This window comes from Manis pentadactyla, chromosome 2 (assembly GCF_030020395.1).
Source record: "Manis pentadactyla isolate mManPen7 chromosome 2, mManPen7.hap1, whole genome shotgun sequence".
Classification (NCBI taxonomy): domain Eukaryota; kingdom Metazoa; phylum Chordata; class Mammalia; order Pholidota; family Manidae; genus Manis; species Manis pentadactyla.
Window position 1 is genome coordinate 161,509,334 of NC_080020.1, and position 12,624 is coordinate 161,521,957.

Here is a 12,624-nt window from a genome sequence, read left to right on the forward strand (position 1 = left end):
CGAGGCCACCCAGACACCTATGGGTCTGCAAAAGTACAAATGGGTATCATGAGATTGTCATTATCAATGGAAGTCGGATATTCAGTGAGGAGAGGGCTAATTAAAAAGGCAAGTTTCTTGGCTTTAAACTAGAATATCAAGCTTAAAAATGCTAATCTTAGCTACTTCTTTCCAGGAATCCTGAATATTTTGATTGGTACTTAATATTTCCTCTAGAGATGGGGGAATTCATTAGAAGTGATGTTTATTGAGCAAATGAGATCATTTAAGATGTGAAAAGGTTAGGAACTTGGTGGGAGGATTATGCTAGATAAGAGGAAAGGCTTTATGGGCCATACCATGCAGTGTAGCCATTATTCATGGGGCTCAGGGAGCGTTAGGAGTGCATCCGATCTCTATTACAGAAACAAAACTGTGGGGAAAGAGATCTGAGGCAGGAAACTATGTCAGGCCGTTGAAGGTGTTCTTTTGAGAAATGAGAATCTGTTCTAGGACAAGGGCACTGGTAATGTGGAAGAAGGAAAAACTTAAAAGAAGTTTCAGAAATAGGATCAAGAATACATGACTGTTGTCTAAATGTAGAGCACAAAGGAGAAGGTAGAGTTGATGTCTGATTTAAGTGTTACAAGACGTGTGAATGGGGAAGGATGAGGGAGACAGATCTTTTTTAATGCTCTATGACGATACAAGTATGCCCTGCTGAAAATGCACAACTAGAGTTGGGGGAGAGACAGAGATGTGTGAGTACTGCATGGGTTCGGGAGCTGTCACATTGCAGGTGAAGCTGTGGGCACTGGCTAAAACTGGAACCCCATGCCGGCCTGCTGGAGACTGAGAGCAGGAAGGATGAGGCGGCGGTGGGGATGGGCCCTAGAGACCAGTGGAAGGAGAATGTCTAGAGTGAGGGGCCTGCTGCTGTTTCAGCTGCAGCTGCTGTGAGGGCAAACTGGATGAGGAGAGTGGGCCTGGCAACTAGGAGAAGGTCACTGAAAACCTTTCTCAAGAGTGGCTTCGAAGAATCGGGTTATAGGTAAGATGATGCTGTTGAATCATCCAAACAATGCCTTTTAGAGGAAAGCCAGGTCTAAGTGAGAGAGAGAATTTCAAGAGTTTACTGACAGGACAGTTAATCAATAGGCCTTCTTCATCTAGGTTATAGGTTATTTTTGTTTTTGCTCTTTGTAAATAGCCCTTTGAGGTAAGTCAGTGTTTGCCAAACCGGTCTTATCACCAGACTCCTCTGGAGTACTTGCTGAGTTATGTTCTCCCGGGCCCCCTCTGGGGATGGGACCTGTGAACCTTTACTGATTTCCAGCAAAGACTCCAGATTATTTTTATGATCAGGCGAATGTGAGTTATGCTGAATGAGGTGAAATAGCCATATTTTACCTATAAAAAAAGCAAGTGGAACAAAGCCATAAGCAGAAGAAAGAGCAGAGCCAGGGGGCTGTGCACACAGGTCTGACTTCACAGCTCGCTTCTGCCCACTGGAAATGCGGCCTCTGCAGTTCCTTCGCTTCTTGAGTAAGCTTAGGGTTTTGCATCTTGTTAATAGTAGAAACCTCAAAATAGAGCCGGTAGATCATAGGGAGATAAATGGCCTTATATTGTTCCTATTTGGGGATGGGGGAGTCTTTATTTTTCATCTCTAATTGATGGTTGTTCTAAATGCCATTTCTTATTGCTGCCCTCTGATTATCTGTGGATTCAGCCTGAGGACTTTGTTTTACAGCAATATTTGTCTACTTGATGCTTTTCTTAAATCGATAGTATGTTGATGATCATGTCTTTTAGAATGTGGTTAGATATGATAGTCTAAAACACAGCATATCATTTTTGCCCTGGTGGTGCTGCTCAGTTTCAGCCACAAAAGAAGGGGTACCTCCCTGCCGGAGACATGCTTGGGAAGGAGCCCACAGTGAATATTACTGCCAGCTTGTAGCAGATGAGAAGACGTAGGAATTTTTTTTTTTTATACCTGACGGGGTTTATTAGGGGATTTACTGTTATCCTCATTAAGAGGGTTAAAATACTTAAGGGTACCCCACTCAAATCTAAGAACCAGATTACAGTAAGTATTAAAAACAGTTAAGAGAGTGGTATACTTCCTTGTTCCTGCCTACAGGTTTGTATTTCTTCTTAATTATTGCCCAAATTTATATATAGTCTGTGAATATAGTAGTTCATAATCTAAAACTACCTTTTTAAAAAAAAAAGTGGAATCTCTGACCCAGTTAAATGCAGAAAGAGCAGATACATGATACATTTCCAGTGGAAACTAATAGCTAAGATATTAAACTCCAAATGACTTATTAAATCTGTTCTTATATACCCATAAGACACACATATACTTATTTTGTGCATATGTTCAGGGGAGAGGCCTGGAACCAGAGGTAAAATTTGGGAGTCGTCAGCATATAGATGGTATTATGGTATTTTAAAATATGAGACTGGATGAGACCATCAAAAGTAGAACATGTAGGTAGAGAATATTTAAGAGATACAGGAGATTAGGAGGAACCAGAAAGTGAAGCTGAGAAAGAGTAGCAAAGAACTAAGAGGAAAAAAATCCAGAGAGGATGGTGTATGAGAGTATCCTGGAGGCCACATGAAGAGTATTTCTTGGAGGGAGGAAAAGTGGTCGGGTGCCTGTGATGGTAAAACAAACCAGAGCCGGATCACAGGATTTTTCAATGTGAAGGTCATTGGCGACTCCAGCAAGAACCTCTTCAGTGGAGTTGTGGAGGCAGTAACTTGGTTAGAAATAGTTCAAGACAGAAGAGGGTAAGAGGATTTGGAGACAGAGTATATAGCAACCCTTTCAAGGAGTTTAGTTCCAAAGGGGACCAGGAATGAATTAAAAGCTCGAGTGAGGAGAGCGGTTCGTTCTGTTTTTTTCTGGTTTGGTTATTAAGTTGAGGGAAATACCAGCGGGTTTGAATGCTAAGGGGAATGCTCTGGTAGAGAGGGAATATTGACACAAGAGCAGGAGGAGAGATTGACAAAAGCTGGACTCACACATGGAAATCTGTAGTTTACACAGAAGTGTGGTGATGGATGGGAGCATGGAGATTCACCTGCAGTAACAGGAGAGAAGGTAGAATTCATGGGAAGATGTTGATAAGTGGAAAGAGGTGACGGGATAAAATTTGTTTTCCTCAGTAAATGCCTATTTAGGCAGTACAGTGCTTGAGATGCATGAGTTTGAAAGAGCTAGTGTCAGAAGTCTGAGGAGAAAGGAGCTATGAGGTAGTTAACCTAGGATGGTGGGAGAATAGATGGACTAGGAAATGTGTTATGCTTGTCAAGCATCATTAATACCTCTTTTGAGGTTGGTATTTATGATGAAGTGAAACCAGTCAGCCTGGTTATTTTTTTTTTCAGCCATATTGCATCTGTACAGATAAAAAATGAGAAAAGGCAGAAAATTGGATTTAACCAGGGCTGGAGTTCTGCCAGTAGTGTGACATGTGAGAGGGGATGGGAAGTTATGGTACAAGCAAAGAGGTGCTTCAAGTGAAGGATTGTGGAGTTTAAACTGGATAAGAAAAAAGTGAGGGCATCATGGCAGTGAAGGTATGGTAAAAGGGATAGGATCAATAGCCTGCAGGTTCTGGTGAGGTCAGAAATTTATTGGAGTCAAGGAAGTGGAGGAAATGAGCTGAAAAGAGGGCTTATTGGCTGGGCGTGGGATGCTTGAAGTTTCCAAGGAGCAGGAGAGTCGTGGTGATTGGTAATGACAAGGCTAGGGTCCCGCCATGGATGTGGTTGACGCAAGGCAGGCAGATAATGAAAACCCAAAGAATATGATAATAGTGATAGTAAACCAAGAGCTAAAACCCTCAAGAAATGGGACTCGTGACCCAAGGACTGGTACACAGTTACTAGGAGGGGTAATGCATGGAACAATCTGATCCTAAGGCTTTTTAGAGAGAGGGGAGAAAGAAAGTGGCAAGGAGGTGCATGGAGTACACCCACACCATCCCTGGGCCCAGTAGTCAAAGGTTATAGAGAAAAAAGTTCTCTTTGCGTATAAAGCAGTGTCCTCAGGAAAAGCCGGGTTTCTATTAGAGCAGGAAGGTAAGTGAATTCAGGGAAAATGGTGTTTCAGAGGGCAGGCTTTCAGGAGTTGGGGAAAGGCAGAAGAGGACAGAGCAGGGAAGGCTGAGTTCCGTATGGGGGTGAGAGCAAGGAGAGGGGTGACTTAGGAGTCTGGGGCTTTTCATAAGTGATATAAACAGAGGTATCTTTCAATTGGTAGGCATAAGACAGAGAGTGTTGGCAAGACTGTAAGTGTTGTGAAAAGGGGGGTTTTTCTCTCTAAAAATCCTCAGGATCAGATTGTTCCATGTATTACCACCCCTTCTGTACTATAGATAGAGGCCTGGGGAGGGCCTGGTTTTCTGTCAGGTATATGGAGTAAGTGCCCAATATTTTTTAGATACCTTTCCAACTTTGTCTTATTAATTTCTAAATTCACAGGTCATTGGTGATCATCAGCACTTTAGATGGGCGAATTGCTGCCTTGGATCCTGAAAATCATGGGAAAAAGCAGTGGGATTTGGATGTGGGATCCGGTTCCTTGGTTTCATCCAGCCTCAGTAAGCCAGAGGTAAGACTTTTCTGTTAAATGTTGACAGAAAAACTCAGTTATAATGAGCAGCTGCTGATATTAATAGTATGTATTTGCTGAAACGCTGTAGCTCAGGGCCCAAAGGCCTAGGCATGAGGGTTCTCTGCCTCCTACAAGCTGTGTCTCCCTGGGGCAAGTACTTAACTTTGCTGTTCCTCAGTTCCCCTCCTGTAAAATGATGTGAGTTAGGATTGTCTTGGGCGTTAAGTGAGTTAAACATATAAATGAGTAACTGGGACACTACCTGTTGTATCAGTACAGCTCAGTATCTGAGCTGTAACATGAGCATCATTTCTTCCCCTTATTATTAGTGTCCTCACAGGGTCCCTAAGAATGGTAAAACACAAGTCAGTAATTTAACTGTGTTTTGATAGTTAGAAATACATGCTGCAAAATCCCCTAAATTATTCCCTACATTTTCCCTCAAGTGTCCATCTTAATTATAAGCATAAATCATCTGAAATGTCCTTGAGATGTAATTTTAGACAAATTTGATTATTTGCAAAAAAAGAGACCTTGCTTCCAAAGAGACTTAGCCCCTCAGTCCTTCAGTGTTGTCATCCAAAGTGAGGACACGCCTTCCTTGATGAGTGGTGGGGGGGGCATTAAATGAGAGAAGTTTGTTTTCCTTACCTGTAGTCTGGACTCTGCTAGATTAAGTCTCTCTTTCTCTCCTTTTCTGGAGCCTTGGTCTATTGTTAAGTCATTTCAAGTAAGTCCCTCTTCTGAGCTGAGAGTGCTGACGTGGAGGCACTCCCCTTTGCTTTCCAGAATACCCTCAGCCTTCTGCCTTGTCGGGTTGTTCCTTTGGGATGCTCCCTAGGGGACTCGTTTTTCCTTTCATCCTCAGTCATTCCCTTTCAAAAAGCTTCCTAGTTGGGATCAAGTTTGGAAAAGACAAAACCTAACTGAGAGGCTTGAGAATGATCTGATCATTGGTGATGGAATTTTTGGATGGGAAAACTGCTACCAGTGCCCCATCTGCTCTCCAGTGAACCCAGTCTGCACTCTTGTCTGGTGCACCCAGCCAGGTGCTTAGGGAAATGGCACTGCCCAGCCTCCATGTGGGCTGTGTATAAGAAGCCCTGCTGAGACTTTCTGAGTACCTGCTATTTATCAGATGGTATACTGGAAATACCTGTCAAAAATGATGAACTTCTGTTGTATTTTGAATTTTTAATACAAATAGCAATTTAATTGTAAATTACATGAACTTGAGTCAGGTACAATATTCAAATGAGCCACTACTCAAGCTAGACATTCATGTATTTATGTCCTGCTGGGTTATGCTTGTGTATGCATGTTTTGCTTTATTTTTAAACTAGACATAAAAGATGATCAGCAAAATCAGAAGATGGTAAGCTGTTTACATATGAGGTAATATTACAGTGTGTTGTAGTGGTGCAAAGCATGTCTGTGTTTGCAAACTAAAATATACATACATACAAAAGATAAATTGCATGGCATGACAAAGTAAAATGCAGATACTTGTAATAACCTGCGTGCTAGTGAGTATGTTTAAATTATGAGCAGCTAGTCATATGTGAAGGTTTTCCTGCAAATAGCAATTATATTTATTAACTATTTTTTTAAACTACCGTTCATCTTTCTCATTGTCTCTAGTCCATACGACTTTCTGTGACTTATTAGAGCTCTCTTGTTTCAAGTGTCCTGCTTGCCACCCACCTCCGCCCCCAGATCCTTTGGATAGAATGTTTTGAAGAGTTGAATTGCAAGCACATTCAAAAACTTTCACTGTATCACCTTTACACAATAAGCTCCTGCACTAAGACCTCTTTGCATTATCTAGATTTTAATTTTCCATTTTATAAAAAAAAAATAGAGTAATCTAAAGGTATTGAACCATCTGTGGTAAAATTAGTTTACTAGATTTTACTGCTGCCCGAATTTCTTGGGATCATTTCTTGAGACTGTATTTACTTTGTCGATGTGCTAATGACAACATTGTTCCCAGTATTATGTTATAGACTGAGTTACATATATACGGGATATACTTCACTCACAGTGTAATCCTCACAGTGATTCTCCTGAGGGTTGATATGTTGGTATCATTTTGTAGAAGAGGAAATTGAAGCTCAAAGAAGATTTTTGTTGGAAGTGTCAGACCAACTAGATGATAAAGCTGAGCTTGAACCCACGCTTGCTTGCCTGTCCTCCTTGTGTCTACTCTGGAGCCCTTTCCCTGTCGTCTATGCATTCCCCTTTACAAACACAGGCTGTTCATCAAGTGCAGTGGGTCTCAAACTTTATGGTCTCAGGACCCTTTACATTCTTAAAAATTATGGAGTGCTCCAAAGAGCTTTTTTTCCTATGGTTTATTCTATCTATACTTAAACCATATTAAAAATAAAAACAATAAATTTTAGAAAGATTTATTATTAAATCATTTTTTAAAGTGAACCTATTGCATGATAGCAGAAATAACACATTTTTATGAAGTATTTTCTAATTCAAAAAACTTTTAATGAGAAAAATGGCATTGTTCTACATTTTTTGCATATCTCCTTAATTTCTAGTTTAATAGAAGACCATTGGATTTTCATACCCACTTCTTCATTCAGTATGTTGCATTATTGTTTTGGCTGAACTATATGCAAAGAAAATCCAGGCACATACATATATGTAGTTGGAAAAAGGAAGAGTATTTTAGTAGCCTTTCCAGATGACTGGGTCATTATTTTTTGATAGTATACCAAAACAAGTGGAAGTTTCTTAAAGTTTAGTTGCACTGTGGAATCTGAAACTGTATCAGTGAACATACTGTACTCTGTTCCATTAACATCCATTTGTTTATCTTTTGCTTGTGCATGATTTCCTAACATCATTTGGAAAATACTGATTGAATTGCACAGATCTGCCAAATGTTGACAGATTTCCTTATAGAATATTTTAAAAATCAAACTTGTTCCTCTTACCACTGATCTCATCAGAAGAGTCTTTAAGGGCTAGGAAGCTCTCAAGCTCACATTGGTAGATACAGGTTTTCCAAGATCCTCATTTTCACTAGAAAACTGGAATTTTACACAAATAAGGTTTGTTTTCTCTGAAGTGAGAGGTTCACTTTGTTCATTTTTGAGAAAATGTCTGCCAAATACCCAAGTCTTTTAACCATAGATTTTTTTCTCATTTTTTCAAGAAAAACTGGAGCTTTGTGAACCAAGCCACTAGTTCAGCTCAAAACTCAGTCCCACAAGTGCTTTTCAAGAGCTGCTTCACTATGTGGCAGGAGGGCTTGATGCTTACTTCTTCACTAGTCATGCAGAGTAGTAAGATGCTCCCAACCTAATGAGATCAATACTTTTTATTGCTTGATAGAACATTCCTGAGTGAGACCTTTTTCTTCTTTTTTTTTTTGCTGCAAATGTGTGACAGTGAAAACTAGTTTGGTGGTTGGTTTGTGCTAAGGCGCTAGCAGTTTTAGTCACCGTGCTTTTATACCATCAGTGCAAATATTACCACAGCAAAAAGGCAAATAACACCTTATTATGAAACTGACCCTCTGCTCCTCTGAAAGAGTCTAAAGACTACACTTCAAGAATTGCTAATCTGGTATATATGTAATAAAAGTATTATAAGAATATTTGTAAGATTATGAACATTAACAAGAGAAGAACGTATTGTGAGCTTTGGGTCATCTGTTATTCAGCAAGGAGTGTGTTGCTCAGCATGTAGAAATTATGCTCAGAAGCTGAGCAAAATACCACAAAAAGAGGATCAAGAAAATGCTATTTGAAATGCCCTGAATAGGATGAATAGAGTAATGATACCTTTCTGAATACATTGGATACAGTATTTCATGAAGATCCCTAGTAGTGTTGGGAGGAGGGGCAAGTACAGCAGGCAGAAAGCACTGAGTGGTGTGGCGATAACAGCAGAAGCCACCCAAGTGACAATAAATAGACCCATGGCTTCATTTGGGAACTCCTGTATTAGAATATCAGTTTCTCCAAGCTGTCATCAAGAGTGGTATGAAGATAAGACAGATTAAGGCCAGAGAAGATATATTCTCTGTGTAGCAATTATTGAAATTACTTATTAATCTAAAGAGAAAAAGAAAGATAAAGAATTTGGTAGACTGTATAACAATTTTTAAGTTATTAGTGATAGAGAGATGGTTATGGATCACATGTACTCTCATGGGAATAATAGAGTAGAAGCCTTGCAGGAGCTTGTTAGGCTGTGAGGCATTGTGGAGGAGGGACTCGGATTCAGGAGCTTGAGTTCTAGTCATGATTCTTCCATTAAGTGGCTCTATGACCTAGTTAAATTATTTAATTTGGTAGAGCTTTAATTCCTTCTCTGTATAATGATGGGATTGGACTGAATCTAACTTCAGAAATCAGACATGAAACACCCAAATAAATTATCTAGAGGGATTTTTGAACTCCTCCCCCCACACTTTTTTTTAACACATGTAAAGATTCTTCTTAAAACACAAATTACTGAAATCATTAGTTGCATAGCTCATTGCCTCCTGGCCTGCTCTACTGTTGTCCTTAAACTTTTCCAATCCAAAAGGCATATCATATAGTGTACTGTGTTGCTTTAGTGGTGTTTTAATTACATCAATGAACAAATAAATTTCCAGAGGATAAGAGAGATTCATGGTTCCGTTAATAGCAAGTGTTTTACATTATTTTGAGAATGAATTGTAGCTCAAGAAGGTTGAGGTGCCTTGGGACACAGATCTAATTTGCCCCTCTTTCCTCTTGACTAGATATTTGCAGACTTCCTCAAAAGAACACTGATATAAACCAAGCTGAAACCCTGTGTGTGTGTGTGTGTGTGTTAGAATAAACGATGAACCTAAGGTGCCTTCTGTTAGTTTTAACAGACATGCCCTAGGTTTTAAGCCTAATACTTTTTTAGTAGCTAAGAATTTCACTTTTAATTTTCAGGACCACCTGAGGTGAAAACTGATTTTCTTTCCTCTAGCAATTTATATGCTGAGCCAGCCTTGAGAAAGCACTAAGGTTTGGCTATGATTGCTCATTGACTGTCTCAAATTTTTGTTTTGAAACATAATGAGTATAGTTTTTCTTGGGGGTCTCCAGGCAGCATTTTGGATCACACTTCATCCAATCAAAGCTGATATAATATCCTTGAACCTCTACTTCTCTTTATCTTAGAACACATTCATAAATATAAGACCTTCCTTTTTTTTAATTTAAAATGCATATTTTAGTTGTGTATACATAACTAGTCTGTCCTTAGATAATACCTTTATCTTTATTCAGAGATATCATATTTGTTTTTTGTTTCAGTTGTCTGTTTTTTTTTTTTTCTCACCTCTTAAAAAGAAAAAACAACTCTATTGTAAGTCTATAGTTAGAGTTTGGGGTTTTGTTTTATTTTAGTCCTGTTTCTCCCCAAGGGACACTGCCTTTCTGTTTCGGACAGGTGCAGAAACAGCTATAATGCTGGAAGCTTCCCAGCCTCCTCCCCACCACGCATCAGACATTTGTTCACTCTTGTTCACAAGAGTCCATTAAAAGACCCTTTTGAATATTACTTTATTAAAAGAGGATCTGTAAATCTCTTTTAAAGATTTCTGCAACTTACACTGAAAGATGTCTGATCATTTTGTGGTTTTTTATTTGTACATAGACTTTTGAGCCTGGCTCTGCCATCTAAGATGGCGGCTTATAGGAAGAGTCACTGTCAATCATGTAGCAAGCCAAGACTTAAATAACTGCTTAGGTTAATTGCTTCTCTTTTAATTGTAGAAATGAAACAATGCTTTGATTGATTTAATTTTGTTTTATTAATCTCTTAGCATGGCTGAAAGCCATGATGTAAACTAAACCAATTTACTCCAGCATGCATATTGCCAAGTGAGAAATTGATTTGACCCTATTTTTTAGGAAACTGACTTCTCATGCACACTGTTTATCAACTTTATGCATGCATATTAATCTAAGTGAAGGCAGTTACTGAAATCTGTGTTTTTCATCATGAATGCGAAAAGTATTCTCAAAGTGTATTATCAGTTTCCCTTGAGGTATTCTGTTCTATATAGATTGACTATAGGTTAAAGAAAGCGAGAGTGAAACAATATTATCTACTTGGTCACTGTTCTTGGGCATTAATTCATAATCTTTGATAATAAATACGAAATGACTTCAGAATTTTTCTTCTTCATTACCTTTTATTTGTTTGTTTATTTATTTTTTGGTATCATTAATCTACAATTACATGAGGAACATTATGTTTACTAGACTCTCCCCCTCACCAAGTCCCCCCCACATCACTGTCCATCAGTGTAGTAAGATGCTGTAAAATTACTGCTTGTCTTCTCTGTATGGCACAGCCCTCATCATGCCCCCTCCCCACATTATACATGCTAATCATAAGGCCCCCTTTCTTCTCCACCCACCCTTCTCCCTCCCTTCCCACCCATCCTCCCCAGTCCCTTTCCCTTTGGTAACTGTTAGTCCATTCTTGGGTTCTGTGATTCTGCTGCTGTTTTCTTCCTTCAGTTTTTCCTTTGTTCTTATATTCCACATATGAGTGAAGTCATCTGATACTTGTCTTTCTCTGCCTGGCTTATTTCACTGAGCATAATACCCTCTAGCTCCATCCATGTTGTTGCAAATGGTAGGATTTGTTTTCTTCTTATGGCTGAATAATATTCCATTGTGTATATGTACCACATCTTCTTGATCCATTCATCTACTGATGGACACTTAGGTTGCTTCCATTTCTTGGCTATTGTAAATAGTGCTGTGATAAACATAGGGGTGCATCTGTCTTTTTCAAATTGGGCTGCTGCATTCTTAGGGTAAATTCCTAGAAGAGGGATTCCTGAGTCAAATGGTATTTCTATTTTGAGCTCTTTGAGGAACCTCCATACTGCTTTCCACAATGTTTGAACTAATTTACATTCCCACCAGCAGTGTAGGAGGGTTCCCCTTTCTCCACAATCTCACTAACATTTGTTGTTTGTCTTTTGGATGGTGGCGACCCTTACTGGTGTGAGGTGACATCTCATTGTCGTTTTAATTTGCATTTCTCTGATGACTAGCGATGTGGAGCATCTTTTCATATATCTGTTGGTCATATGAATTTCTTCTTTGGAGAACTGTCTGTTCAGCACCTCTGCCCATTTTTTAATTGGATTCTTTGCTTTTTGTTTGTTGAAGTGCGTGAGCTCTTTATAGATTTTGCATGTCAAGCCTTTATCGGATCTGTCATTTATGAATATGTTCTCCCATACTGTAGGATGCCTTTTTGTTCTGTTGATGGTGTCCTTTGTTGTACAGAAGCTTTTCAGCTTGATATAGTCCCACTTGTTCATTTTTGCTTTTGTTTCCCTTGCCCGGGGTGGTGTGTTCATGAAGTCGCTCATGTTTATGTCCAAGAGATTTTTGCCTATGTTTTTTCTAAGAGTTTTATAGTTTCATGACTTACATTCAGGTCTTTGATCCATTTCGAATTTACTTTTGTGTATGGGATTAGACAATGATCTAGTTTCATTCTCTTACATGTAGCTGTCAAGTTTTGCCAACACCGGCTGTTGAAGAGGCTGTCATTTCCCCATTGTATGTCCATGGCTCCTTTATCAAATATTAATTGACCATAAATGTATGGGTTAATGTCTGGAGTCTCTATTTTGTTCCACTGGTCTGTGGCTCTGTTCTTGTGCCAGTACCAAACTGTCTTGATGACTGTGGCTTTGTAGTAGAGCTTGAAGTTGGGGAGTGAGATCCCCCCTACTTTATTCTTCTTTCTCAGGATTGCTTTGGCTATTCGGGGCCTTTGGTGGTTCCATATGAATTTTTGAACTATTTGTTCCAGTTCATTGAAGAATGCTGTTGGTAATTTGATAGGGATTGCATTGAATCTGTAGGTTACTTTGGGCAGTATGGCCATTTTGACAATATTAATTCTTCCTAGCCAAGAGCATGGGATGAGTTTCCATTTGTAGGTGTCCTCTTTAATTTCTCTTAAGAGTATCTTGTAGTTTTCGG

The 12,624-nt window shown here is 39.3% G+C and overlaps 1 protein-coding gene across 4 annotated transcripts in view; it reads left to right on the forward strand.

Moving 5' to 3' along the window:
• Positions 1–12,624, forward strand: part of EIF2AK3 (eukaryotic translation initiation factor 2 alpha kinase 3) — a 66,200-nt gene that overhangs the window by 7,848 nt on the left and 45,728 nt on the right. For all 4 annotated transcript variants that reach the window (XM_036931069.2, XM_036931067.2, XM_036931068.2 and 1 more), the window contains exon 2: positions 4,483–4,612. In XM_036931069.2, the coding sequence (XP_036786964.2) occupies positions 4,483–4,612 (130 nt within the window). The remainder of the gene's footprint in view (positions 1–4,482; positions 4,613–12,624) is intronic.